Consider the following 14803-nt stretch of genomic DNA (forward strand, 5'->3'; position numbering starts at 1 on the left):
AAAAAAGTCATCATATATAAAGACGGCTTTGAAATCACCCCACTGCCAATAAGTCTTTTTCAAGGGTGTATAAATCACTACTTGGTTGAAAAAAAGACTTTGTAACCAATAATCTGAATCTGCCTCCATTAAACCTGTTAATAAAACTGTTAAAGGACCAGAATCTTACTAATTCCAGCACCTTAAACCTTCACCTAGAATCTTTTTTTTTTTTTTTTAAATGTAACCCTCTATGCCCTTCATGGAGTTGGAACTCACAATCCTGAGGTCAAGAGTCATATGCTGTCCTGACGGAGCCACCCAGGCACCCACAGAATCTATTTTTAAAGGAAATTTTGCCTAGTCCAAGGTGATTAATAATGGGGTTAATAGGTAAAGAGGGCATAGTGTGGTGTTGGGACTGTTGTTCTGGAAGTTAAGAGGGTTGACTCAAATTCATGTCTCCGAGTAGGTTTCTGTTTCCTGCTTAATTTCATCATCTGTTCATGATAAAATGATTTATCATCATATTACAAATGGGAAGGCTACCAGTGCTGGGACCAAAAGATGATACATGTCCTGTGTTTCCTGGGCAGAAATGACTAACAGAGAATGGCCTGACCCTCATCATCTGGGCACAGTGGACCAAATTGACTGGATGGGTCAACATGAAGAGCCTTCTGTGTCTGCTTCAGCCATGTTTTAGGGCTTAAGCCAAATTCTAGTACAATCCTATCCCCCCAAACTGAATGACATCAAGATGGTTGCCAGAGCAAAACTTTTCACTAGTCATTTTTAAAAGAAATGTGCTGCCTTGGTATTTTGTCATTAGGCCCTAATATCCATACACAATTAATAACAAGTGTCTCCCATGGTGCCCTGTGTTGAGGCTTCTGGTCTTAATCTAGTGACCTCTTTATCTGATGATCACTTTGTGTAAGAGGGCTTACATGGAGTTTCTCCTCTCCTTACTTCCTCCTCTTATTCCCATCCTCAAAAGTAGCAAGACGTTGTGCTGATTTTTTTCATCCTCTAGGATACTTGTCACTATTAATAGACTTCAGATATAACTTCTAACTAGGTCATTCAAACCATTAGGGTTGGACTATTGTCAGCTCAAGTGTATCATTTACTAATTCTATGACCACTAGTGGGAATTAGATAAAATGTGAATATACTAAAAGCTAAATCAGACCTGAACAATTTGACATTTAATAAATTATGGTTTATTGTTACTTTGTTTCTAAAATCCAAGTATTTTTTAGAATGTTTATTTATTTATTTTGAGAGAGAAAGAGTGAGCAGGACAGGGGCAGAGAGAGAGGGAGAGAAAATCCCAAGCAGGTACCATGCTGTCAGCACAGAGCCTGATGCAGGGCTCTGTCTCATGAACGAGGAGATCATGACCTGAGCTGAAATTAAGAGTCGGATGCTTAACTAACTGAGCCACCCAGGCGCCCCTCTAAAATCCAAATATTAACCAAGTTGCATACCACTCTTTGATCGAGGTACCTGGAACTGAAAATCAACTTGCTGAGCTTAACTTTGTAGCTTGAAACTATGAAATTCAGTAGATTTAGGAAATGCAAATTTATGGATGGGTTTTCTTTATTAATGACTATTAATAAGGGCCTATAATGAAGATAAAACATTTAGCAAATAATTACTTAATTGCTGTATCAATAGGGTAATTCTTGGATTTCTAATTGTCTTCCCTGCTAAACTTTAATGTCAAAATAAATTGCCTTAGGAAGTAGTAAGTTCATTTCCTTATATGTAGATATAGTTTATATTAACTGCAAGTATTTTTTGTCTTGTTTGTAGACTAACCTCTCCCAGCACTTTGTACAAACATGAAAGTATCTCTGCACTAAGCCATTAATAAAAGGGGATTCTTACATGAGTGGCTTGAGTATGGGCTGCCCTCAGGGTTACTATTAGAAGTCAGGCTTGAAATTTAGGTAACTTCCTTCATTCTCTCTCAGATTCCCTCATAACAATATGCTTCAAAAGATGGGGTGGTCTTTTTAAATGAGTAATTACCATCATAGAAGAATTGAGCTTTATTAGTATAATCAGTGTGATTTTTAGTACATACCAAACTCCCAAATTGGCCATGTTAAAATTCAGATTTCGTAATTTGGTTACTGTAACTGCTCTAATTTAGGTCAACTGTCTTTGTCCTTTGACAATGGATACCTCCGGTAGAATTAGAGGGAAGAAGGGGTAAAGCAGTAATGAAGGGAGCTGTACACTTGCCTTGTCTTCCTTCCTGTCCCCGAGAATGATTTCTGGTGCAGGGACCAGCAGGTTTGTCTAGAGGTGGAACCGTGTCTTCTTTCCTCTGCTTTCCTGCCATGTCTGTTCTGACACAGTTAAACTTAAGGATGGTTGAATTAGTGAATTCTCGTGCCAGCTGTCTTTATCCCTGTCTTATTTGTTGTGTCAGGCCTCTGCGATGTTCTCCTAAGCCAGTGTGTCCTGTACTGACCTGGTGTTGAAAATCCCGAGGACAACGCTAATAGCAGCTTGTCACCCTTGCACCGCCCGATAACATACAGCCCCAGCGGCTTCAGCCCCTCTCTCCTTCCCTCTTGTTAGGCATGATAAAACATCCAAATAATCATAAGCATTGCATGAAAAATTTCTTTTTTTTTTTTTTAAGTTTTTCTTTTTTTTTTTTTCAACGTTTATTTATTTTTGGGACAGAGAGAGGCAGAGCATGAATGGGGGAGGGGCAGAGAGAGAGGGAGACACAGAATCAGAAACAGGCTCCAGGCTCTGAGCCATCAGCCCAGAGCCTGACGCGGGGCTCGAACTCCCGGACCGCGAGATCGTGACCTGGCTGAAGTCGGACACTTAACCGACTGCGCCACCCAGACGCCCCTGAAAAATTTCTTTTAACAATTGCCTGTCGGGGTGCCTGGGTGGCTCAGTCGGTTGAGCGTCTGACTTCGGCTCAGGTCATGATCTCACGGTTCGTGGGTTCGAGCCCCACGTCGGGCTCTGTGCGGACAGCTCAGAGCCTGGAGCCTGCTTCGGATTCTGGGTCTCCCTCTCTCTCTAGCCCTTCCCCGCTCATGCTCTGTCTCTCTCTGTCTCTCAAAAATGAATAAAGTTTAAAAAAAAATTTTTTTAATTGTCTGTCACTTCAGAGACTTAAAAATGTACCTTGACGAGGGGCGCCCGGGTGACTCAGGTGGGTTAAGCATCCGACTCTTGGTTTTGGTTCAGGTCATGATCTCACAGTTGGTGGGATCGAGCTCCACGTCAGGCTCCGCACAGAGTGTGGAGCCTGCTGGGGATTCTCTGCCATCTCTCTGCCCCTCCCCTGCTCGTGCTTTTTCTCTCTCTCAAACTAAATAAATAAACATCTTAAAAAATAAATACAAAATAAAAATGCACCATGACAAAAACTTTAATCTTGCTCGTTGTGGCTTTAGAAGAACTCTGCCTCACAGTCTGGCTGTGTGACTGAGATTTTTAAACTTTAACATTTTGTTTTGTCCCCAGCACTTGTGGTAGCTGTTCTGCGCTTCATACAACTGAAACCAAAGGTTTTAAATCCATGGCTGAATATTAGTGGATTGGTGGCGCTGTGTCTGGCTTCCTTTGGAATGACCTTACTTGGTAATTTTCAGGTACTTCCTTTGGCCTTCTTCACCTCTTTCTTACCCTTCACCTGTATGGGTATCATAGCCGCGGATTCTGCACAGATCTTTTCAAAAGTGCTAACGGTGGTTCCTGATAAGCACAGGTTCTCCAGCAGTCAGCCCTTCTGGTGTTCAGCCTGGCCTGCCTACATTCGAACTGCGTATGTGAGGGTGCTTGCCGCATGGCCACGGGAAAAGGAGCTACTAAAATAGCTGTGCAGGGGCACCTGGGTGGCTCAGTTGGTTGGGCTTCCAACTTTGGCTCAGGGCATGATCTCGGGGTTTGTGGGTTCAAGCCCCCCACCTCGGGTTCTGTGCTCACAGCTCGGAGCCTGGAGCCTGCTTTGCATTTTGTGTCTCCCTCTCTCTCTGCCCCTCCCCCACTCGCACTCTGTCTCTCTGTCTCTCTCTCAAAAATAAACACTTAAAAAATTTTTTTAAATAGCTGTGTATTTTATACAAAGGATTTCAAAGTGCTTTATGCTTTTTTTTTTTCATAACAAATTGTCTCCTAATGTAACTTTCTAGAAAACTAATAGGATCATTGCCTTTCTAAAATTAAACACTGAACATCCTTTTTGGATGAAAGCTTGCATTTCATATTAGCAAGCTCGTGTGGGAATCAAGTTTGAAAACCCAGAATTTTGGGGTGTCTGGGTGGCTCAGTCGGTTGAGCTTCTGACTTCAGCTCAGGTCATGATCTTGCGGTTCGTGGCTTTGAGCCCCACGTCAGGCTCTGTGTTGACAGCTCAGAGCCTGGAGCCTGCTTTGGATTCTGTGTCTCCCTTTCTCTCTGCCCCTCCCCTGCTTGTGCTCTCTCTGCCTCTCTCTCTCTCTCTCTCTCTCTCTTTCAAAATACATAAACTTTAAAAAAATTAAAAAGGGGCGCCTGGGTGGCGCAGTCGGTTAAGCGTCCGACTTCGGCCAGGTCACGATCTCGCGGTCCGTGAGTTCGAGCCCCGCGTCGGGCTCTGGGCTGATGGCTCAGAGCCTGGAGCCTGTTTCCGATTCTGTGTCTCCCTCTCTCTCTGCCCCTCCCCCGTTCATGCTCTGTCTCTCTCTGTCCCAAAAATAAATAAACGTTGAAAAAAAAAAATTAAAAAAAAAAGAAAGCCTAGAATTTCTCTAGAACATCTATGACTTGTGTAAAGACACACTAACTCTTCTTCCCAGAAATTTAGAAGCCCAAGGTCACTACATTTAAGAATAATTTCCCTTGCCAATACCATTATCCAACTCTTGACTCGAATGACTCCACTTGTGAGATAGACAACCAACTGGAAGAGTACTTGTCTGGTTTCCCTGCCTGCATTCTCTTCCCAAAGCCCTCCAGCCTGTGCTTTATACTGTGTTTAGAAACCTCTTCCCTGCAATCAAACATGAATCCTGACACTTCTCTCCCTGTCTGTGGAGTGAAATCCAGATGGCACAGGCATTCAAGAAAATATGCTAGTGGATTTTCTAAGACTGTCTCTTGTTCGAACCCTCAGTCCTGATAATTGATTAAACCAGGAAAGCTCATTCCCCAGCACTTCTGGCACACAGTAGCAACTGAATGAGTATTTTTGAATTGATGGCTTCTTTGACAGGCCATCCCACTCGTTCTGTTCTAGGTCTCATCCCGTATCAAGCCAGACTGACTGACCTATTGCTCTGCTCTGTGCTGCTGGTTCTGGATGTTGTAAAATGCTCACTATCCATTCTCTCAACCAGGGCTTGGATGGAAGTTACTGAGTAGACATTTTGTTCTTTCCTAAAGTCCAGAAACTTGAAGTGTTTTGGTGAACCACAGATGCTCAACACCACTTATGAAGAACACTTTCTAGAATATCTACAGAGAATACATAGGAAACCACAAGTTAGTTGCTTGTGAAGAAGCCAGGTGGCCAGTCTATGGTGTAGACAGACTTTTCCATCCATACTCTTTTTTTAATTTTTTAAAGTTTGAACCAGGTAATTCTATTATCTATTTTTAAAATCAAGTTTAAACTAATAAATGAATAGACTGTGTATAGTGTGGACAACCAATTTCCTAAAAGTAAAATTTAATTTGAGGAATCGTTATTTAAAATGAGTTTTGAAAATATGCCTTCCGAATAAGAAAGAAAAAAGTGGCTTCTTCCAAAGAAGAGGAAAAAATACTACAGCCAAAAACAATAGAAAAAGTTGTCAAAGGAAAGCAATATTGACTTGAGGCAACCATTATTCCCAGAAATGTCAAACAATAAAACATCTGAAGGCAATGGCAATTCAAAACAATATTTTACCATGTTGTAAGAACCATCTCTTCAACTATAGATTTTATTTTCCCACGTGTAATTAAAAATATATTTATAAAACAAGGTGCCTGAGTGGCTCAGTCAGTTAAGTGTTTGTCTCTTAAACTCAGCACAGGTCATGATCTCAGGGTCATGAGTTCAAGCCCAGCATTGAAAAAAACATACAGATGATAGAGAGATTATATAGATACAGATCATTGCTAAAAGTGTTTTAAGTGACCAGTATATTTTTTAGTGTTTATTTATTTTTGAGAGAGAGAGAGAGCAAATGGAGAGAGGGAGACAGAGGAGCTGAAGCAGGCTCCAGCCTGAGCTGTCAGCACAGAGCCCGATGCAGGGCTCAAACCCAAGAACCGTGAGATCATGACCTGAGCTGAAGTCAGGTCTTAATCAACTGAGCCACCCAGGCACCCCAGTGACCAACATATTTTTTTAAATCAGTAGGTAATGGAGAGTTTACATTTTTAACCTTCAAATGAAATAACCCGAATGGGTCTCCTTTAACCTATTAATTCTATAAAAGCCTTGACCAGGAATCGTCAAACACTAATGTCATTTAATGGGTCTACAAATATGGCAAAAGCTATTAGGTGGCAATTTTCTTATAAGAGGAAAATAAAACAAAATCCCATTAACAATGAATTGATCGCATTACGTAGGAATAAATGTTATTAGCTGTCTATGACAGTAAAATCTTGACCTTCTTAGAATTGGTCCTCTTCAATCATTAAATACACAGCCAGATCCCAAGTCTCATTTCTCAGTCTGGAAAACAAAGTTTGCAGTGTATGTTTGTAGAAACTGACATTTCTCTTTTTTGTGTAACTCTCCTGCTTTTTTCTTTGACTTCTCCACGCTTTCCTGGAAATTAAATTCAAGGAATAGATTACCACTGCCTGAGTGGTTATTCTAAACAAATGTTTTGAGGTTTGGAAGTGCTGTTTATCTCCCTTTCCCCCTCAGAGTTCAAACCATTTGACAACAAACACAAAGAGCCAGCAGAGATGAAGGATTCTACTCTTTCCAAAACCTACCATCCCGTTATGGAGATAGCACTTCACCTATTTTTTCTCCCATCATGTCTTTTCTAAATGGGCCTCCTTGTCATTACCTGTTCATCCCTTAGCTCACGAATGATGAAGAAATCCATAATGTTGGAACTTCCTTGACCTTTGGATTTGGCACATTGACCTGCTGGATCCAGGCTGCATTGACACTCAAAGTCAACATCAAGAATGAAGGGCGGAAAGTTGGTATTCCACGAGTTATTCTCTCAGCATCTATCACTCTGTGCGTGGTCCTCTGTATCCTTTGAATGTGAAAAGATTCTTTGGTAGGGAGATTAAAACACACATATGTAGATGAGAAAACTGCCATTTCCGATTAGTTAGCATGTGCTGTCAGATTATCTCAAAATCTTAGACAAAATAGGTAAATGGATATAAAAACAAAAACTCTCAGACCTGAAGAGATAGAGAACTAAAATTAAAACAAGCTCTGCCTTCTCAAAATTGTTTCTATCTGTAGGAATGGTGTCATGCATTCTCCTTGTCATTAGTGATGGAAAAGATTCCCTGTCTGAAAAACACAGAATGCATAATGGGAATTGTGATTTTTTTCCCCTTCCATCTTAAAAAAAGTTAATTTATGACTTTATTAATGGCCCTTTTATTTCGTTTAATTTAATTTGTGAAGGAGAAAATGTCAGGCCTCTGATCTCACACTCTGGAATTCAACTTACCCGTTAAGTAACAAGGAAAGAAACCAAAAAAAGGCAGAGGAGAGCGCTTCTGCTTAACCCCAAACAGATCCCAAAGAGACTAGTCCTGGAGGGAGCTCAGTGACCCCACCTACTGGTAACATGGCCCAATAGAAGCTGGCCAGTTCCAGGGCGCCTGGGTGGCTCAGTCGGTTAAGCATCCGACTTCAGCTCAGGTCACGATCTCACGGTCCATGGGTTCGAGCCCCGCGTCGGGCTCTGGGCTGATGGCCCAGAGCCTGGAGCCTGCTTTCCGATTCTGTGTCTCCCTCTCTCTCTTCCCTTCCCCCGTTCATGCTCTCTCTCTGTCTCAAAAATAAATAAACGTTAAAAAAAAAAAATTAAAAAAAAAAAAGAAGAAGCTGGCCAATTCCAGTGCAACCAGTCAGATCAGCCGATCATTCCACTGGGAGGCATGATCTCAAGTGTTCACTCCAATAGGGTCTCCTCAGGAAACCAGAGAGGCAGGGAATAAGGTTCCTAGGTGGTAGAATGTGTAGCTAACCCAATTACACATCTTCGGTCAAGTAATAGCTAACATTATTGGGCACTTATAATGTGCTAGGCATTTTTCTAAGCACATTAATACATTAAATGTATCAACCCTTTTAATCCTCATTTAACAAGTATGATAGTAAGAACAGAGATTAATTTATCCAAGATCACACTCTGTATGCAGTGATCTCGACTTAAACTCAGGCACAGTTCTTGAACTCAACCCCAAACCTTCTTGCCTTAGGGAAAGTGGCTTTAAAATATGAAAATATTTATTGTTCAGAGACATCCTGTAGTTACTGGAGTATTGGGGATCTTTATTTCTTCTTCCCTCACTAACTGCCAAACATTTAATTGTTTGTTTTCAAGTTCTTCAGCACATTAGAGAACATTTAAGGGCTAGAAAATCAAGCCAGAAATCTTGCTGACTGCTAGGCACGTGATGAAATATTTTATGAGTAAAAAGGGCAGAATTCTGCCAGGGTGAGATTTGAAGATCTATCCTTTCCTCATTAAGTAATAATATTGCTTTGCCAGTACTTTCAGCCCTCAGTGGGAAGAGAATGTACAGACTTTAAGTTATTTTGAGTTTTCAGCTTATACCAAACAATTCTGCTCCATGTTGTTTCTGAACATTTGGAACCCTGTCTAGGTTCCCAGGTGAATGGATCCAGGCCTCATCAGGAGAGCAAAGTTTGGCTGAAGTAGTTTCACCATATTCTTTTGCTCTCTGAAAATTTCCCAAGATTTTAAGTCTGGAGATAGCACTAATTCTAAGGGAGCATTTCTGATTTTTCTTTAAAAATGTATTTAGTCTTTGGCCTCTTGGCTTTTCGCTGAAACATGCTTTGAAACATTTTCCTTCCTAGCTCCAACCTCATGTATGCTGTGTGTGTGTGTGTGTGTGTGTGTGTACACTCAATATATATTCAGGCATAGGAGTCTCCTTTGTTTGTTTTAATAGTGAAAACGAGACAGAAGAGGAAAAGGAGCCACTTACACATTAGTAGCACTGCAGAGGTAAAGCTTATATGTAGGTAATTGGTGATTTGATATGTTCAAAATTATTTCTGCAGATAAAATGATGACTATAAAGCCATAGTCATTTGCAGTGATTTTTTTTAAAACGAGAAGTTTATTTTTCTGGCCAACTAATTTCTTTGGAATTTTAATCCTCTTGGTAATCTCACAGTTTAGAAGGTAGCTGTAGAGTTGAAATCTGGCCTGGCAGCCAGAGCCCTTGTATTCGAATCCCAGCTGTCCCAGTGAACATCTTTGTGACCTCAGGCAAGTTACTTAACCATTTGGCCTCAGTTTCCCTATTTTTAAAAATTTTTTTTTAATGTTTATTTATTTTTGAGACAGAGAGAGACAGAGCATGAGGGGGGAGGGGCAGAAAAAGAGGGAGACACAGAATCTGAAACAGGCTCCAGGCTCCGAGCTGTCAGCACAGAGCCCGATGTGGGGCTCGACTCACGGACCATGAGATCATGACCTGAGCCGAAGTCGGACGCCTAACCGACTGAGCCACCCAGGCGCCCCAATTCCCCTATTTTTAAATGAACTGATAACAATAGGATTGTTGTGAGGATTTAGATTTTCTGTGAAAGCACCTAGAAGCACGTCTGGCACAAACGAAGAGCTCAGCAATGTTATTTCGTATTATTCATGCAAGTGTTGTGTTCAGGAAGCTGTCAAGCTAAGTTTTGCTGATGAGGGGGCGGAGAGTAAGACTTTTCTTGTAACCTGTCCTTGTCCAGAAAAGAGCCCGGTTTGAATGTGGCTTATGGGGGTACTTTCCTTGACTGCTCCTCCCCAGATTTCATCCTCATGGCCCAAGGCATCCACATGTATGCAGCCAGGGTCCAGTGGGGTCTGGTCATGTGCTTCCTGTCTTATTTTGGCACCTTTGCTGTAGAGTTCCGGCATTACCGCTATGAGATTGTTTGTTCCGAATACCAGGAGAATTTCCTGAGCTTCTCAGAAAGCCTGTCCGAAGCCTCTGAATATCAAACCGACCAGGTGTAACCCACCAGTTTTTCCTTGCCAGCGAGGTGGGTGTGGTGGAGGGAGGGGCCAGCAAGATACACCCGCAGGACTTGGTACAGAGCCTCATAACACATTTTACACACACACACACACACACACACACGTTCTTGGCCACATTTGCCAAATGAGCTTTTCAGGGCAAGTTGTTTCTTTAACGAAAAAGCACAAGCCCTTATGTGTCGAAATACACGCTGTTACACTGAAAATATATGCACGACAGAGCAAGAAGCTTGTGCATGATCACTTCTCTTTTCCCTCTGTCTCCCAGTTCTCCCTGCTCTTCTCATTCTCTTCACACATTTCAGGCATTGTGTTCCCCCTACCACAGGGTAGGGCAGGCCAAATGTAACATGGGAATAATGCCAACTCCCAAAGTTGCCTTCAGATCCAAAGGGCTTGGAACCAGCTCATGAGGAAGTTCTGCATCCGGCGCTTGAATAGATTGAGTATCATCTAATTGGATGGAAACTGTACAGAGACGTGACCCCGTGTAACCTGTTGAATGGCATGGGGTCAAGAACTTCCCCACGAAAACTCCCTTCATCATCGTTCCGTGGTTGGCTGTGCAGAGTCAATGAAAGGAATAGGCTGCAAGCCCACTACCACGATTTGGACTTTATTGTGACTGAGAAATATTTCCAAATGTGAATATTTGTAGGGACACGGTCTGCCAGGCACGGAACAAGATGGAGGCAGCGAGGGCATGGTTTTGTTTTTGCTTCCATAGTATGCTAGGCACAGCTTTTGTTTTATATTTCATGGTTTGCCTTCTTTTTTTCTTTAAGTAACTACCATGGGTCTCTCAAGGCCTCGTGGACAGAGAAGATGTAGGCCAAATGCAAGAGCTGAACTTGTTTCAGGTTAACCATGATGAAAGGAAAAAAAAAAGGTCACCTGCAGGCTTACTTCGCTGCTTTTATGTTTGAAGCTAAGAAAATGTTCACAGAAAAGCACAAAGAAATATTTGTGGAGGTAATAAAAAGAGCTCCTGCTGGACATTATAAAAAGAGTCTTAGAACACTTGTTACAAGTCAAGATCAAGGAAGAGCTTAATATGTATCTATAGCTACGATTTAGTGTTTTGGTGGGGGGTGGGGGAGTTAAGGGCTTTTTCATACTTGGAATTTGTAGAAACCAATTAAAAGATTACCCTTCCCCCCCCAAACAGACTGGCATAGCTGATGCTCTACTGCCCAGCACACCTGCTTTCTACCTGCTAAGAGTTTAGAACACAGACCGTAGGCCTGGGCTTCATAAAGAGCAGAATTCTTAGTTCAAAGTGTCTTGGAATGGGCCAAGTTGGCGGACCCTGTGTGAGTGCGCTTTGTTTCAAGAAGTCCCCACATTTACTTCACCGGGGGCTGGAATCTCGTGGAATATAATGTGAAAAAAAAACAACACAAAACAAAACTGTTTTTTAATTCAACCCGAACTCAGATTCTTGAGGAAGGGGTCCATGACTTTGCATCTCTGTAATGTCTCTCTGCCTCCTAGCCCTGTGCCTAGCACATATAGGTGCTCAGCAAACGTCTGTTCGGTAGAATTACTGGTCATTCAAGCATGGGAAAAAGGAGTATCCGAGAAAGATTCAAAGATGAAAGAACAGATGGCTGCTTCAAGCGAGACAGGAGTGGAAGAAATCCTCGAGAAGGGGCAGGCGGGGGTGAGAATACCTACAAGAGACGGGTAACACGTGAGGAAAAGAATCAAGCAGAGAGCATCCTCCTGGGAAAAAGGCATCTTACTGTAAATAGTCCAAGGTGACATTTATTATTTTGGAATACTGCTTTTGGGTTTGTTTTTTTCATTTTTGTATCTCAAAGATTTTACCAGAAAACAAAGATTTCTGAAGTTTTCTTTCACTCTACACAATCCAAATTAAACAGCTTTTGGTGATGCACTGTACATTTTCTTAAGAGTATATCTAATAGCACATTTTAGCAGAATCAAGCAGTGACTGGCATTATTCATCGGGATCTGACCACTAAATAAAATTCTTTTATGCAGAAGTATGATTTGTCTCGTACACCAGCATTTCTTCTGTAATGTCGAAGCATGTGTAAACTCCATCAGACAGTCTGTTGAAAATATACTTCAGTGTTACGTTGGTAGCCTATTTCTAAGGTGTTTTCCAACACCAAAAATCAATTCTCTGATTCTTTAGACATCAACTGGATGTCCTACAGTTCAGTTCAATTCTGACACAACCCAGGGTTATTGTTAGACCCTTCAGGTTTAAGGGCTCCGTTCCACAAGACTGCCCTCACTCACTTCAGATGCCAATCACAAGTATTAGGTCCCAGGCTACCCACACTTCTGTCCAACTTAACTGTAAAATTAGGGGGGTTCCCGCTACTCCCTTCTCTTTTAAGTTGGATAATTTGCTAGAATGGCTCCCAGAACTCCAGAAAACGCTACATCTATCTGCCTGCTTATTGTAGAGGCTATAACCCAAGAACAACCAAATGAAAGAGACAAATAGGGTAAGGGGAGGGATGCGGGGCCTGCTATCTTCCCAGCATTAGAATGTGTTCACTGACCCGGAAGCCCTCTAAATCTCCCTGTTCAAGAGTTTATAGAGCTCGGGTGCCTGGGTGGCTCAGTTGGTTGAGCGTCCGACTTCAGCTGAGACAATGATTTTGTGGTTCCTGGGTTGGAGCCCCGCGTTGGGCTCTGTGTGGACAGCTGGGAGCCTGGAGCCTGCTTTGGATTCTGTGTCTCCCCCTCTCTCTCTGCCCCTCCCCTGTTCACGCTCTCTCTCTCAAAAATAAACATTTTTAAAAATTTGAAAAAGAGTTTATAGAGCTCAGTTTCCAACACCCTCCTTCCATCTGCTTCTAGAGGCCGGTCAGGAGGTCTAATCACTTGGTCTTTCTGGTGACCAGCTCAACCCTTATTGTAGAGCTGTTTGGGGGCCCCACGATAAGTGACCTCATTGGCATAAACTCAGGCTCCTTATGAAACAAAAGTCACTGCTATCAGGAGATTTCAAGTTTTAGCAGCTCTAGGGCAGGAACCTAGGACAAACACCAAATATATTTTTGTGTTATACCACACATGTAAATACAGATCAAGATTACAGAACCTTCTAGGAATTAAGAACCACAGGACTCCTCTTGGAGGCCAAGACCAGGGAATCTGCATTTGGAATGAGCACCCCTGGAGTATCTAACACAGATCGCCTGGAGAACAAACTTTGAAATACACTGAACTTCGTTTTGGTAGTCTGACTAGGTCTCTTGAAGAAAAGTTCTCTCCTAAATTTTTTTTTATTGATTTGAGAGAGAGCATGAGCAGGAAAGGGGTAGAGCGAGTGGGAGAGAGAGAATCCCAAGCAAGCTCCATGCTGTCAGCCCAGAGCCCAACTCAGGGCTCGATCTCATGAATCATGAGATCATGACCTGAGCCGAAACCAAGAGTCCAATGACTGAGCCACCCAGGCCCCCCAGGAGAGAAATATTTTTGAAACAATGTTAACGTTTTAAAGGTTCAGTTGTTTTTTATTTAATGGAGAACTGACAGCGAGATGAAGTTTTACCACCTGTGTTATTTCCTGGGTTTTCTTTGCTGCTGGGATGGGAAAGTAAAACTTTCATATCCTGGATTTTGTAGTCTGTTGGTTGTAATGGAGAGTGGAACACCAACGTTTATTTTTGCTTAGACGTTGTGTCAGTCCGGATAGGTTGGGTTTTGCTGTCCCAAAATAAAACGAATAAAACGAAGGTTCATTTCTCCTACTAGATGTGTTTCCGGGGTTAGCAAGGGAGCCCATGGCTAGGACTCAGACCCTGGCTGATAGGGGCTGTATCTCAACATGTGCTTCCACAATTGCCAGCAACCAAGAAAATGTGGCAGACTGCTCCCTGGTTCTTAAGATTCTGCTACCAAGTGACATCACTTAGCTTACATTTCATTGGTTAGGGCAAACTGCACAGTCGTATCTGAGAGTCGCTCTCCCATGTGTCCAGATGGGTGGAATTTCTGTGAACAGCCCAGTGACTGCCACAGGGTTCACCTTACGTTTTTAAGACTTCTTTGGTCATTGTCATTCCCTTGAAGCAGGAGTAACAAAGAATCAGTAAAGAACCATCATCATACAGAAATAGGGGAAAGGCGCTATCTATGGAGTTGACATAGAGCACCAAATTACAAATATGAAGAACCATCCAAATAATAAATGAGAGAAAAGCAATTCCACTGAACCTAAGGACAGTCTTGACCCCATCTACGTTGTGTTTCTCCCGAACAATGGGAATCAAGAGTTGGGAGGAGAGAAGAATTCTGCATATGAAATAAGTTGGATTTCACAATCCTCAGCTTCATATCAGTTCAGATTCCAATTATACTCTTCCAAGAAATAGCAAATATCCAAATATGAAGTCCAAAGAAGGGAGTATGGGTGAGAAGGCTAGGTCTCTCACTGGAAAAGCAAAGATCTTTTCATCAGCATAAAATATGCTTTTATTTCTCCTATCTTTAAAGATAAAAAAGTCCCCAGGGCGCCTGGCTGGCTTGGTCGGTGGAGCGTGCTACTCTTAATTTCGGGGTCATGAGTTTAAGCCCCATGTTGGGTGTAGAGATTACTTAAA

General features: G+C 42.2%; 1 protein-coding gene and 1 non-coding gene across 3 annotated transcripts in view; both read left to right on the top strand.

Moving 5' to 3' along the window:
- TMEM150C (transmembrane protein 150C) overlaps nt 1-12226 on the top strand; it is a 78249-nt gene extending 66023 nt beyond the window's left edge. For both annotated transcript variants that reach the window (XM_043572358.1, XM_043572359.1), the window contains exons 6-8: nt 3493-3620; nt 7038-7215; nt 9985-12226. In XM_043572358.1, coding sequence (XP_043428293.1) covers nt 3493-3620; nt 7038-7215; nt 9985-10193 — 515 coding nt within the window. In that variant the 3' untranslated portion in view covers nt 10194-12226. The remainder of the gene's footprint in view (nt 1-3492; nt 3621-7037; nt 7216-9984) is intronic.
- On the top strand, nt 2901-2985 carry TRNAR-UCG. Its single transcript has one exon. It is a non-coding gene; the product is annotated as a tRNA-Arg (tRNA).
- Nucleotides 12227-14803: the final 2577 nt, after the last annotated feature.

This window comes from Prionailurus bengalensis, chromosome B1 (genome assembly GCF_016509475.1).
Source record: "Prionailurus bengalensis isolate Pbe53 chromosome B1, Fcat_Pben_1.1_paternal_pri, whole genome shotgun sequence".
NCBI classification, from domain to species: domain Eukaryota; kingdom Metazoa; phylum Chordata; class Mammalia; order Carnivora; family Felidae; genus Prionailurus; species Prionailurus bengalensis.